We start from the raw sequence: 14866 nt of genomic DNA on the forward strand, positions 1-14866 counted from the left end.
TCCTGTTTACTGAGAACTCAGCACTAGTTTTTCACGTTTACTAAAAACTCACTGAATTTCAAATGGAATGATAACTCACTAAATCCTCGTGTAAGCTGAAAACACGTTGATTTCTCAGGATTACTGAAAACTCGCTGATATCTCATGTGTACTGATGACTCACTAATTTTTCATACACCCAAATAAAATATTATGCTTTCTCATGGGAGAGCGAGGATGTCAAAATCTCTTATCCTCATATGATTTCTCATAACCATAACTCATGTGAGGAGGATGAATGAATAAATTCGCATATCCTCATATGATTTCTCATGTAATGAGAACCCACAAGCACTCCCATGAGATAAGGAAGTTTCAAAGTTCTCTTACTCTCACATGATTTCTCATCAACTAAAACTCATGTGAGGAGGATGAATGAATAAATTCGCATATCCTCATATGATTTCTCATGATATGAAAACTCACATGCGTTTCATAAAATAGGGAAAACTCCTATTCTCATATGATATCTCATCAAACATAACTCATGTGAGGTTGCTGAATGAATAAATTCGCATATCCTCATATGATTTCTCATGATATGAAAACTCACATGCGTTTCATGAAATAGGGAAAACTCCTATTCTCATATGATATCTCATCAACTAAAACTCATGTGAGGTTGCTGAATGAATAAATTCCCATATCCTCATATGATTTCTCATGATATGAAAACTCACATGCATTTCATGAAATAAGGAAAACTCCTATCCTCATATGATATCTCATCAAACATAACTCATGTGAGGAGGATGAATGAATAAATTCGCATATCCTCATATGATTTCTCATCTAATGATAACTCACTGAGTGACTCATCTCATATGAGAAATCAGCTATGTTTTGGGACTCATACGGTTCTCATATAGGAGACTCATATGAGAAGGCCTGAGACATTTTCGTACGGGCGTCGACTCCTCGTGTGGTGTCTGACCGTGTAGCAATTCTCCCTCCACTGCATGCTGTTTTTGGCGGGTAAATAAAACTAAGAATACAAATGGAATGATTATGGGAGTTTTAAGAGAAGAGTATAACCTATTCCAAACTTGTGATATGTTAGTTGCTAGTTCCTGAGTCCTGACTAGCATTTTGATGCAAATGATCCTTATGACAGTTTGTTTGAACTATGTAACCTTTTCCTCTTTGCAGATTTCAGGCCTGAACCAGCCATCGTAACAACAAAATATGCAAGTTTTGCTTGTGCAGGTATTGAGCATGTCATCAGAAAAAATCTCAGTATCATCATCTCTTGGGTAATGATTTTCATTACTTTTACTAACCTGTGAGCTGCTAGCTATATTTTAATGACATACATTTGATTACACATGAACAACTTAATTTCTAAAGCTTGTTAACAATGGGATGTATCTAACTTCTCATTTTCAACTTTTCCATACTTATTGTTTCTGCAGATGTTTTTCGTAACTCATTTTGTATTTTTTGTTTAGATTAACAGCATCCCGTTTAACTACCGGCTGAGCTACGGATTTCTTCCCCTTTCTTGAAGTGTCCTCGTGTACACCCATGTCAATGTGGGTGAATTCACGAGGACCCCCTTTCGTGCTTCGTCGTGTATTTGACTTTTATACTGATGGAGAACTTGTGGATGGATGCCTGGCCGTATTTTCCAAGGCTTAAAGGTAGGAAAAAAAATGAATCTCTATTATTCTTTTTTGACTATTTGGTGGCGTCGATTATAAATCGTTACGGAGTACGATTATTCCTGAGCTATGCGGTTGATTGCAACTGTTTTCTCTCTCCGTTTTTCTTTATTCAGTCAGGGTTCATTAAATTACTGTTGATATGTAGAACGACTGCAGATCAAGGCATCAGGCTTGTTTTGTACCCCATAACTTTGTCTGTGGGTAAACAATCAAATTTGAAAAATACTTGAACTTTAAACACTTAAAGCAAAGTGCAACTAGAAATGTTTATGAAGTTGGACCTGCCACCTCCTCGTATATTAGAACATCTTCTTGGAAATACCTTTACAGCCATCATATTCCACAATAGCAGATACAGCAAGTTTGACAAATGTTTGTCGTCGATTCATTTTTCATTGCTGTGTTAAGCGTGGACGTTATATATGAACTAACGTATACAGCTGGGGGATTAAAGAAATGTTTGTTAATGTTGTGACGTTTCTTTTCAAAATTCGAGAGATGGAAAAAAAGCTCAGCTTCTTTCTATAGTTGTGACGCTGGTTTGTTTTGTTGCATTTGCGTCACTGGGATGTTGTCTGGCCAGCTCGGGAATGCAAGGCATAAAATGTAGAAGAATAAGGAAGAACTTGGAGTATAACAGTAGCTGTTGTGCAACGTTTCTTATTCAATTGATTTTCCCTGCGCTACTACCTGTCGCGCTTTTGTGAGTGACTACTTTATTTTCTTATTCATCATCACCTGTATAATAGCCTGGAAAAAAAAAATCGGGAGCGCATCATCATCCTCCTGCTGACTCGACTGAGAATGGTTGGGAAAAAAAGTCACACAAAAAAAAAGTTAAGGAAAGAGATGACTGCAGCTATAGGAGATGAAGAAGAATACGTAAAAGAAAAAAAAAAGTTCGGTGTTCTTGTTCATGGCGTCTGTGCCGAGTCGAGCATTGATAAAACAGCGGGACGAAATGGATTTGTTTGGCTTTTGGGGGCGCACCTATTGTCTTGTATTTGATTTGCGTCTCCTATTTTTTCTTATTTCTTGCATAGGGATGAATCCTTTTGTCTACGTATTTTTTCTTGAGTGTGTCGTTGGAATCGTCGACCAGATACACAAGGGAGAGCCTACAGTTATTGTGCGTACCTTGCTCTATCTGCACCTCTGAGCTCTTGTGCATACATTTTTGCTCAGTTCCCTTATTTTATTTTTTAACGCGGAGCATAAAGACTCACGACCTCTTTTGAAGAGGGCTGGGTGGAAGAAGAGGGGGGGGGGGTCCTCCTGTTATTTGATTTTTTTTTTTCCCTCTTCGCTCTTGTAATTGTTATCTCTATTTACAGCGCTACCTTCTTCCCTCCTTCCCCAACACAATAATGGCTACATACACAAGAGAAGGGTCTCTAAGGTATATACAGGGTCCCAGATCTTAAAAGAAGGTAACAAACAACAAAATAAAAACTCTGGGTTTCGATTCAAAAGCTATATAGAGCGCTGCTTCGACCGTGGACAAAAGGTCAGAGCAGTCATGGATTTTCCACCAAATCTATTTCTTCTTTTTTTTTTTGTATCTGATTATTATTACGTTTTAAAATGGGGTGTAAGGGGGAAAAATACTAAAAGAATAAGCTGCCTGCTTTGCTATCACGTTTTGTGTTGTCCCTGTGCAGCGAGTTCTCGACTCTGGAAATTCTCAAGAGTTTGCGTCGACAATTCAAATTCAACGAAGAAAGGATCGCCTATTCATCGCGAGACACGTTTGACACCTGTTCTTGTGTGTGTGTGTGGGGCTATAGGTAGCTAGTCAGTTAAACTTTATTTGTTGTGTCTATCGAGACGGAAACGATATTAGGGAGCAACAATGGACGAACAGAAACTCTTCGGTTTGATTTTGTCTTTTTTTTTTCTTCACTCGGTTCTAATTACATTAGCCTCGTCGTTGTGGAACCAATCGGGAACCACCCCGACAACAATCAATTGAAAATCGTGAGTTCGACGGCTCCCACATGCGCAGGTACTCAAACAAAGTCGGTGGGGAGATTGAAGAATGGGACAAACAACCTGGGGACGGCAATGAAACGATGTTTATTTGTTCTGAAAATGGGATTTCGATTTATTTCTTAATCTCTCCCACGATACAACAAATGGCGAATGATTGGGGAGGAAGATGAAATGAGTGACATCTTGGTTATGTTTTTTGTGCTGCGGGCGCAATTTTCCGGTAGTTTTCATACCGATTCCCGACACGTTTAGCGCAAGAGTCACACACATATCTCGGGAATAGCCCCGAGAAAAAGATGATTAAGGTGTTGGTGGTGGAGGGTCCAAGGGAACTGGGAAGGAAGGAAGGAAGTAAAAAAAAGGAGAGGAAGGAAGGAAAAGGGTGTCTTGCATCACGCCGACCATATCCTTCCGCACCGTAAGCCGCTCTTATATACAGGCTGAGAAGAAGTTGAGGCTCTTTACCAAGAATCGGAAGAAAAGGAGCCGAGAGTTTTGCGCGTGGGAGCGGAAATTCGACCAGCCGGAAATTGTCCGGCACATTTCTAAAAAAAAAAAAAGAACATGTTTTTAAACAGTTTTTCGACTTACTAAATAATCGACGCTTTTTTTTTGTCTTTTCGTCGTAGGGTGTCGATGAAACGAACCCCCCGAACACACAAAAGACCAACCCACCTCCTTCCCCCCCCCCTCCCATGTCGTCCCTTTGTCGTTGATTCTTGTCTTTGTTTGAACACACATACATACAAATAGTTAGCAAGACATTGTGAATGGGATTGAAGAATCTGATAATTATTATCGTTTCGGTTTTGTCTACCTTTTTTATATTTTTCCGAGTCTTTCGGGATGTTCTGGATCAGTGGGCGTGGGAATGATGGCGACCCGAGTTTTATTTTCGTTTCTTTTCACGAAGACGATGACAGAGCATCAACGGATTTTTGGGAGGAAAACCACGGACAAGTAAAAGAGAAAATGCCGATTGGGGAAGGTGAACTCGGGTGGACTTTGGGGGTCGGGGGTCGGAGAGTCGCCGCTGTGTGTGCGACAAGCCGCCGAAAAAAAAAGCGACGACGACGACGACGGACGCTTTGTTGGTGGCACGATCGACTACTTCGATCTGAGATTAACGGGGCCGACCTGGTGGTTAAAATCGTGCTAGGGCCATCGGTCGTCGTCTGTCGTCTTATTTTCAAAGAAACCAGTGCCCCAAAAAATATACCGAACGGAAAAAACGTATTGGGAGTCCTCCTTCTTGGATGTCTCTATGTATACGTGGTATGATTTCATACGATGGTTGTGTCATGATGTCGAGCGACATACCTACAGCGTCGCATCCGATTACAATCTTCGCGGCGTGTTTTTTTTTTTTTTTACCTTCCTTCCTCGCCTTGTTCGATTTTTGTTGGGGGAATCGATTCTTACGATATTGACGACAGCAGCGTGCCGGTTTGTTTTTTCTCTACTAAACAATAGGGCCATGTGAGACTTGTGAGAAGAAAGAAGAAATTTTGGGGAAATAAAATGTGAGATTTTTCGAAAATTTTGTAACGAAATCACGAAGAATGTCCCCTCTTTTTCCTTTACGACATCTATCAGATAAGCATCTGGTTGGTCGATGGTGCTCCTTTTTTCCCCATTTCATTTCTGCCTGGGCTAAATGAAACGTCATCATCATCGCGTGAATATCTCTAAACGTGAACTTGGTTCTTTTTCTTGACGTCCTTATTCACTTTTATCGTCTGTATTTGCATCACACGGCAGAGAAGGGGGAGAGATATATTCTCATTGTGTGTGTGCGAGTCCGGTCTCCTCCCCCCCATCCTTATACACAATAACATATAATAAGCGGACCCCACGTGACACCACAACTTTCACGTCCAGCATCCAGCACTTTGCCCTTCTTCTTCTTCTTCTTTGAGCCTGTGGAGAACTGTTACTCTCTTTTCATTCTCTCCTTTTCGTCTTCTTATTCTGTTGCTTTTTTCTGGAAATCATCATTCCAAATTGAATTTGTCAACGCTTCAACAGCTGCTCCGATCATGAAGAAAAGAGAACAAACGCGCCAACGTCTCAAGTCTCTGTCCTGTCGTTTGCCTTGATTTCAAAAGAGGTGATGACGACGAGTCTCTCTGCATTGAAGAATGAGAAGAACCTTGTTCGTTTTCTGGTTGACGATCTATTGTGTTTGCATGTTGGCTGGTTTCTTTCATCTTGTTTATCATCATCCCGTTTCATTCATTCGAAACTATGTGGATGCAGCCTGTATTTTAACTTTGACTCGGTTTTTTTAAATGCCACCGTAATTTGGACGGGTTGACCAGCAGTCTAAACTGATGTAGCCGAAGAATGCTTTAGAACGTTTTGATGTCTCTATATAGCAGCGTATTCTATTTCCCTCTTATCTTTTCCACTTGTCTGTCTCTCTATGAAGAGAAGAGGTTGTCCTTTTTTGGGGGTGAAAGGGTCCGAGCACGAGAGGACCATTTTTTTCCCCCCTTCTTCCGGCTGATTTTTCAAAATAAAAAGTTGGGAGATGGTAAAAAAAAAAAGTCGTGCTTCGCATTCTTCCAGTCAAGACGATTGATCTCTTTTCTTACCTTTTGATTATATAAAAGAGGGGTGGTCTCTTGTTTTGGATATTTATTTAGTTGACATGGGACCGAGGGACGGAAAAGAGTAGCCAGGGTCCTTGCTGCATAGCTTAGAAGCCCGAAATTAAAATCCTTTGCTGCCCAGATAAAAAAAAAAGAAGAGGAGAGAGAAAGAGCAGCGATGATATGTAATTCAGGTGGACATTTGTAGTCGAGCCACCGGAAGTGCAACGGGTGTGGTCTCTACTACCCTCCTGCCGGGCCCTTTTCCGAGTCTTTTTGAGTGGATTACGAACCCGCCGAGCACGCCGGCCAGAGTCTATATCAGACAGTTGTGTGTGTGTGTGTGTGTGTGTTTAGTTACATTTCTGCGTCACGGTTGATCTCGTCAACCGACTCTGCTCCACGGGGCCGCCGCTTCCTACCCCGCACACAATAGTCATTTTGTCTGATAGAAGAAACGAAATGAATCAAATCGAATGTAATCTCTCTCCCCCCTCTCTCTGCTTCCTCTGTGCGTCTCTTTCTTTTCTTTCAAAATGTTTGTGTTATTTCCCTCCTATTTCAGTTGCCCTTCCGTACTGCAGTTCTATTCCAGCGCTTTATATATGCTCACGAACTCACGTCGCTGTTTTTTTTCCCCCAATGAACGGTAAAATAGAGCAGGCTGCTACCTTTATTTGGAAGAAAGTCGTCTATAATAATGGCTAAACCTATAAATATATTCTGGTATCATTTGAAAATGGACAGCGAGGCCCGATATCCGACTTTAGGAGAGTTTGGGCTTTCAAAGTTCCTCATAAAAGTGAAGAAAACAAGATAACGCCATAACATTTCCCATCCGAAATTGATCTCAAAGTAGCCATTTTTCTCTTTTCTTTTCTGGCGGTCGGCACTTTCGGCGGGTTAGAAATAGTCTGAAGGAAAGCATCTCACCGTAAAAAGAGAAAAATAAGAATTGAACGACGCGGGTTGTAACGGGTTCTCCTCTTTTTGGCCGTGGCCGCACAAACCAATTTGTTTCTCAGCTATGGACGGTGGCGGCCAAGCCCCTCCTAAATATTATTTTACTTTTTTTTTTTCGTCTTCCTCTTCTTCCTGTTGGAAAATGAATTGTAACTCGAGTTATATCGGGAAAACATCATCATCGCCAATCGGTTTTTCTCAAGTGGGCAGTCATCATCGTAATAATAGCACAGTCTTCTCACATTTTGTTTCGTTTATTTTCTTCTTCTTCTTTTTCTTTCCAATGCCTCCGGGATTCACTGGTGTGGTGGTGGGCTCTTTTGCTGGCATCTTCATCCGTGGCGGATATTTCCCGCGGATCGTGTGAGAAACGACTGGATTCTATATCGCCGTCTTTCTTTGATTGGCGTTTCTTTCTTATTCTATCTCGTAAGTTTGATGACTCTTTAAAACCGATCAAGACTTTCCCAAAAATAACGCGGCGGTGAGACAATTTGTACAGCGGCGAATGCCACCATCATTGGCCGCCACCGCCGCCGCGCTACTAAATTCTAAAGGCAGGTGTCAAATGTCGAACCAAAGGTCGAACCATTTTCTGGGTCCTTTCGCCGCGTTGTCGCACCGCTACAAATCTATATCCCAACTTTTTGAGATAACCAAAAGCTCCTAGATTTCCAGCACGCGATGAAATGATGACAACAATAACCACCTTAACCCATTATTACTCTTTTCGGTTTGGGTTTCTTCCCAAAAGGGTATTGAGGGTGGAATTGTCATCCAAGTGCTATATATCTCGGCTGACGAGGGTTTTCCGTCTACAAGGAGCTGGGCGCAATAAGGACAACATTTTTATTTTATTTTTTCTGGTGGAAGAATAACCGCGTTATTGACACTGCTGCAACGACACACACGTGCGAGCAGGTATATAGATGAAAGGTGGATGCGTGTATAGTTAGACCGGCTCACATGGCAGTCCTCCTTTCAGACTGTAACGTTATCCAGATAGTACGTGGTTATGATATTGGATGCGCTGTTTTTTTTTGTCATTTGTAATTGCGCAAGTCGTTATATTCTCGCTTTGATATTGGGATGAACAGATGCAGATGACTCAGATTTTCGTTGGATATATTGGAGCAAGCATATATATTTTCTGGGTTTCCGGGATAAATGTTGCGCCACATTCGATTCAACCTTGACGCTGGGCGAAGGGACTCGTCTGCACGATTTTATTATTTGATTTTTGGGGAGAGGGTTGTGATTGATGCGATTTTCAAAGGTTGAAGTGGATGTCCGTTGTGGTCCCCTTCTGATTTTCTTCTTCTTGACTTCGTGTTGTTGTTGTTTCCTTCCTCTATTTTTATGCACCTGGCGCACCTGTCGCGCTTCCTCGTCGCGCCCGTTTTCACCGTCTTCAATTGTTTTCTCTTTTCTCTCTCCTTTCGGTTTGGATATCCCGTTCTTTCCTCTCTCTCTCTCCTGTCCTGTCCGGCTATATCTGTCCTCGTAGGTACGTAAGTTACGTGCACTTGACATCCATCCTACCTGTAGACGGACCCATCGCACTGTAATATGTATGACTGCGTGATGTGACAGTTGCAACTCCTGACTGCAGACGCAATAGTTGCAACGTTATTTCTTTCCCTTTTTTTTTTTATTTTATTTTCCCCCCGTGTTTATTTGTTCCAAAAAGGAGACAGAGGAATGAGAGAGATAGAGGGGGAGGAGGAGGGGATGCAGTGCAACAACACAAAATGGAAACGGGCAGAAAAGAGGAAACACATTTCCGGGCCGGATGCTAGCGCGCGCACAGACATGGGCACACACACACACTCATACAGTAGAGATGGAAAAAGAATAGCCACCCCTCGATCCAATTTTTCTATCATTTTGTTTCTTCTTTTTATTTTTCCCCTTTTTTCTGCGTTTGCCTTTTTTTTTTTCATTCTACCCGCCCTCAATGAATTTCTTATTGCAACAAGTTGAAACAGTGCCCGGTCCTGGCCACCACACGCGTTGTCCAGGGGTTCGTTTGGTGTCATCGGAAGAGCAGCAGCAGCAGCAGCCCATTTTATTGCGAATATTGTTGCGCTGTTTTGACGATGCCGCCTTTCACGTACGGATGTAAGGGGAGTACTTATACGCATACCTAGAGGAGAGAGAGAAATTGTTGTTTACGGCTCTTATTTTGAATCCCCCTGAATGCCGTTGGGTGAATCAAGCCCCCTTATTTATTTTTACTTGACACGGGTCCAGGTGAAAACTAACTTTGGTTGTCTTTTTTTCCTCCCTCTTCACTTTAATAATCTACGCCGCCCCAGCAGCAGATCTACCCGGTGTTACCTGTTGTTGCTCTCTCCCTACACATAACACCTATTGCTATACCGCCGATAAGATGTGCAACTCTCACGGTAGTAGGGAAAATAGGAAAAAAACTAAAAGTTGTTGAAAATGGGATCAGTCGTTAAATGTTAGTTTTTATGATTATTATTATTAATATTTTCCTTTTTCTTGTTCTTGACCAGAAGGGCAGGTGAAAGCCCTCGGTGTTGTTGTAGATCTCTACACCTAATAATAAGCGCGGCGCCCGTTCGCACACGCCGTTTCTCTTTCTCGAGCGCCACTAATGAGTTGATGCGGTCCGACGACTAACAGTTTTCTCTCTCATGATGTTGATTATTTTTATAGACCGGGGCGCAATATGATACCTGTTGAAATAGCTAAAGGATATATAGCGTAGACGCTATTTTCTTGCAAAACTTGATTGATCTCGAATTTACACGACGTTTCAAATCCCTTTTTATACAAGGGCGCTAATTTTCGGCTGGTCAAGATAAATTGGCATTATAAATACGGCGCGTCATTTATTAAAAAAGAAAAAGGTGAAAATAAGAAAGCGTCTTATTTCTCCTATCTCCGACATTATTACGACAGTTCAGAAGTTGTTGGTTTTTTTTTTTTGCTTCGCATTTTTGTGTGTGTGTGTATTTTTGTTTATAGTTGCTGCAATATCTTATCGATATATACGCCGCCGCTCTGGCACGCGATCGTTTTGTGTGCAATAATAATGTTTGGCCGTATTATTATTATGATTATTATTATTGCTATACATACGACGGTATAGAAATACTTTTCTTTATTGAATAAGGGACCGTAGGAGAGAGAGAGAGAGAGATAGAGATAGAGACCAAGAGGGGCGATGGAACGAAACGCCATCAAACTTGCGGAATGGCGTCTAGTAACAATGTTGTTTCCCCAGTTATTGTTGTTATCCCTCCCCAAAAGTTCTTAAAAGTTGGCTAGTGATCAACTCTTTCGCCAACCCGTCATTTCAACTTCGATTGCCGGACCTTTTACGCCATCGTTGCAGGTTTTTTAAAAGAACGTTTGACAAGATTTACAGGACAAAAAAATAAATTAAAAAGTTTGAAACTGTCAAAGATGTCGCAACACTTTGACATGTCTTTTCTTTCCTTCTTGTGTGTGTGATGCCCGATGGAAGAATCCGCCAGGGTACATTGGCGTGTGGTACTAATAAGTTCTCGTTCACTCTGCAACGCTGTCGTTTTTCATCTTGTTTGTTTTTTGTCTTCCCACTTTTATGGGACCCTCAACCCCATTAAGTGGAAGAAATAAATAAATCAATAAACAACACGGAAAAAAGACAAGAGAGCCGGCGACGATTTGATGATATCTAGTGGGTGGCTAAAGTGTGCGGCCAACGTGATGGTGAAGGGTTCAATAACAAGTCCAAGTTTTTGCTCCCGATCCCGCTTCCTTGTAAATAGCGTTGCATCATCAGGAATTCCCGATTCCCTTTTGTTTTTTCCCACTTTTTTAAAGGGACTTTCAACTCTTGCTTATGGTAATATTTGCCTTTTCGTCGTTTCCCACGTCTTTCTACAGTTGTAGGATACCAATAAAACGTCCGTGTTTGTTTTTATTGGCTCGTCTCGGAGAACGGATTGACATTGAAAATGGCGCCAAATATTACGATATTATCACTGGGCAAAACGGTCTACGATCTCCTGCCGTTTTTATTTTGCCCGTCTCTTCATTTCCTTTTTTGAGTTTCGCGCCAAGGGCAGGTAAAAACAAAAATGGCATTATTCGTCAGCTAGAGAAAATCTGGAGACTTAAAAGATATTCAGCTGCGGTATAGGAGGGAATTTGATGTAGTACGGCGGTCGGTTGAATCCAGCGCTGGATCGGATGATTGGAATGATGATAGCCATCAAAGGCGCTGTCGATGTGTCGACAAATAGATTAACATTGTCACAGCATCACATGCCGGGCTGTTGTTCTATCAAACGCCGACAATGGTGGCTAGCTACCCTCTAATATCTGGAAGGATTTGTCGAGAAAACGAGAAGTTCGGGTCATGGAGTATATTTTGTTTAAATCAAACGAAAGGGATGAAAAAAATCAGATGAGGAATAGACGCGGGAAAAAAGAGGACCGAGGTGCCCGTCATATAAAAATAGACGAAGTGATCAATTCCATCGCCACGTCCCGAGAAAAAAGTTGTAATTTTATTTATTTATGCATTTATTCTCTTTTGTGTTTACAACAGGTCGCCGATCTCATCATCGGAACCCTTTCTCATGTGGCTGAAAGTCCTCCTCTGGTCTGCTACTACTCTTGGCCATCAACTTGTGTGCTCTTCAAGCTGCTGCTGCTGCTGCCGTCGCCGAATATCGAATAAGCAGCGCTCTGGTCCAATAAAAACAAAAAAACCGTCCGGGCTCCTTATTTCTCCTCGTTTGGATTATTTTGGGGTTTTTTTCTCCCTACCCGATGATGACCAATAATAAAAGAAAACCAAAAGGGGAAGGCGACAAACAGAAGAAGAGTGCGGAAAAATGCCCAACGCATCAACGGCTCATCTCAAAAATTACTTCACCACACCAGCTAAAGTTGGCATCGTGTCAATTTGCCGAGTTTAAATGGTATAGCGGTCGTCATGGCGAAATCGATAAAGGAAATCGGCAACGTAAAGGTCGGTCCTGTTTTTTTTATTATTTTTAAAATTATATTTCCATTTATATGTGCAGCAGTGTGATAGGGATCTGCGTATGTTAGCCGATGGGAAAGATGATGTGTTGTTCATCTTCATATTGCCCAACACTGCTCCCCTACCTGCCCCGCGTGTCCCTATTATTGGCACCGAGTTGTTATTATTTGCATGGGCCGTGATTTTTGACGACTTTGCGAGTCTGCGATGAGCTGGCAATGAGAAAATGCGCAGGGAATGTGAGATGCTGGACAGTTGCGAGATGTGAAAGGTTCGCGCGTTCAAATCCAGCGCGCTTATTTATGACGTCCGTGTAAGTTACGTTATTTGCCAGGAACGAAAACGCAACAATGTAATGAAACGGGATGGAAAAAGAAAACCGTTGGCACAAACGCTCATTGTGGCCGATTCCTCTTTTAAAAGTTAAAAAATAAAAGACCAAACAAATTTGAATTTGAAAGTTGAAACAAAAGAATCGTGATGTTGCACGAAGTTTCGTATATAAAGGCGGTGGACAGCCTGTTGCGTGTACGACTCGTTTTTTTTTTCTTTTTCTTTTTTGTTGAAGCTGTTGTTATTTTTTTTATCGTCTGGGTGCTGTGCATTTTATTTGCCCGAAAAATTATTTTTAGTCTTTTATTCTTTTCCCTTTTTTTTTTCTTTTTTTCTCTGAGAGCTCCTAGTCTATGAGGACCAATGAGATTAAGAGTCGGGGGCCGGCGGTAATTGCGCGTCGGAGGAGTTGTTCTTTTTTCTTGACGTTTTCGGCGTCTCCACCAATGGCGAGTCGACTCAGCGCCGTCCTCCCATCGCCTCGGGTTCTTTATTTTGGGCTGGTTTATATTCCCCCCCCCCCCCCCCACCGAAAATGTTTTCTTATTCCATCACCCTCCTTGCCCACCCTCTTAATCCCGCCGCCATCGTTCGGGAAACAGTGGCATAACCACCTCCCTACCGCCCATTTTTCCTTCCTTTACTTTCTCCCATCTTTCCTCCCGGTGGTGCTGGAGCGACTTTGGCTCAACACGGTCCCCCCTCTCTCTCTCAACAGGTAGCGGGTGGTAGCCCCCTCCTCTATCCACCCACCACCGCCGCCGACCCACCCTCAGGAGGATGTGTGTGTGTGTGTGTGCCGGAGCAGGTGTTGCAGGTAAAGGGGAGTAAGAGCGAGAGACCAACCTCTTCCCGCGACTCTTGTTGTTCCGCACTGCGGCAGAGTTTTCGGTCGTAGTTGCATGGCTGCTGGAGCGTTGGACAGACGCACACCGCGACGCTCCCCAATTTTGTTTGCCCATTCGTCATCACCTCCACCCCCGTCATTAGTATCAGCACCTCATCATCTCTTTGCAGCTAATCGTACGACGACGTCTTCTCATCAGTGTGCGCCAATCGTTCGAACACGACGACGAGATTATATCATCCGTTTGATTTAGCCGATTGATGTGTGACTTGTGTGTTTGACGCCAGTTATTTGGACTTATCGACTCGCTCCCCTCCAAACGCCGTTTCACTTTTGCTCTTTCGGACTTGGAATCAGTGTCATCACCTGCACCGTGTGATAACAGTTCGATCCATTTGTTTGTTTCTTTCTTTCGGTCATCTCCTTGCCGAATTAATTCGCTCGATTTCGAGAGGGGATCCGGCGGAGTTATTTTGATTTTTATATTGGTTCTTGTTTGGTTGTTCATCACGGCGACGCTATTCCACCCGCACTTTGGTGAGTTGACGACATTTTTTTATTATTATTTATTTTTTTTTTTCATATCGGCCCGGCTCTGCTCTCCGTGGAGATGTCGATGCCAGTGTCGTGCAACAACTTGCAAAACACAACAGCCAAAAAGTGACAATTGCCTCGAATAGAAACTCTTTTTTTCCAACCCCAGCAGACTTTTGATTCAATTAAAAGCTACTCTCTAGTGGCTGTCTTAGTTTCTCCCTCTGTTCAGTTCTTTTTACATTATTTATTGTTATGATTATTGATTATGATTACGATTATTTGGGTAAAAAAGAAAAAAAAGGAGAGAAGAATCTCTTTTTTGAGTCCCTTCTCCTTTGTAATCTTCTTCTCGTTTGCCTTATTTGGAACCGTCGTTGTAACCGTGTAATTACAGGCCGGGCGTTCGACAGTTGTGTGTTAATGGAGCTGGGGCATCGAGGTGGGGGCACGAGCCGCTCCGGGAGATAGTGTTATGATCGCTCGAAAGAAGCTTCACTGCGTCGTTCGTTATTATTACAGCGACATTTGTATAGACGTTGTGACCGGAGCAGCTACGAAAGGAGCGACCGGTTTGTCTTTTTTTTCCATTTTTCTTTGCCTTCAAACTTTTACTTGAATTTGTCAAAAGAGAAACAGAGTTGGAAAAAAGGGTTGACGATGTTTGTTGGACTCTGTCGGGACCACCCGCCACGGCCTATTTGATGCCCTCGTCACTCACTAGCGACAGTCGAGTTGACTGTCAATTAAGTGGCGGAAAATGAGTCAGGGGATTACGCAACAAGTGGCGCCGTCGAGTGTCTTTTGATTTCATTCACAGGAGAGTCGAAGAAATAGTCTATAACGAAGACGAGCTTTCAGCTCTTTTTTAACCTTCCTTTCTTATCGT

At 42.4% G+C, this 14866-nt stretch overlaps 1 protein-coding gene across 4 annotated transcripts in view; it reads left to right on the top strand.

The window, feature by feature from the left end:
• The first annotated feature begins 944 nt into the window (after positions 1-944).
• The window catches only part of LOC124340887 (paired box protein Pax-2-A-like), a 42884-nt gene continuing 28962 nt past the window's right edge, over positions 945-14866 (top strand). For 3 of the 4 annotated variants that reach the window (XM_046793653.1, XM_046793657.1, XM_046793654.1), the window contains exons 1-4: positions 945-1014; positions 1189-1292; positions 1488-1679; positions 11823-12248. In XM_046793653.1, coding sequence (XP_046649609.1) covers positions 12047-12248 — 202 coding nt within the window. In that variant the 5' untranslated portion in view covers positions 945-1014; positions 1189-1292; positions 1488-1679; positions 11823-12046. Of the gene's footprint in view, positions 1015-1188; positions 1293-1487; positions 1680-11822; positions 12249-13478; positions 13981-14866 lie in introns of those variants that run through there. The other variant, XM_046793655.1, reaches the window with a different exon arrangement.

The sequence above is a fragment of the Daphnia pulicaria genome, chromosome 5 (genome assembly GCF_021234035.1).
Source record: "Daphnia pulicaria isolate SC F1-1A chromosome 5, SC_F0-13Bv2, whole genome shotgun sequence".
In the NCBI taxonomy this organism is placed as follows: Eukaryota; Metazoa; Arthropoda; class Branchiopoda; order Diplostraca; family Daphniidae; genus Daphnia; species Daphnia pulicaria.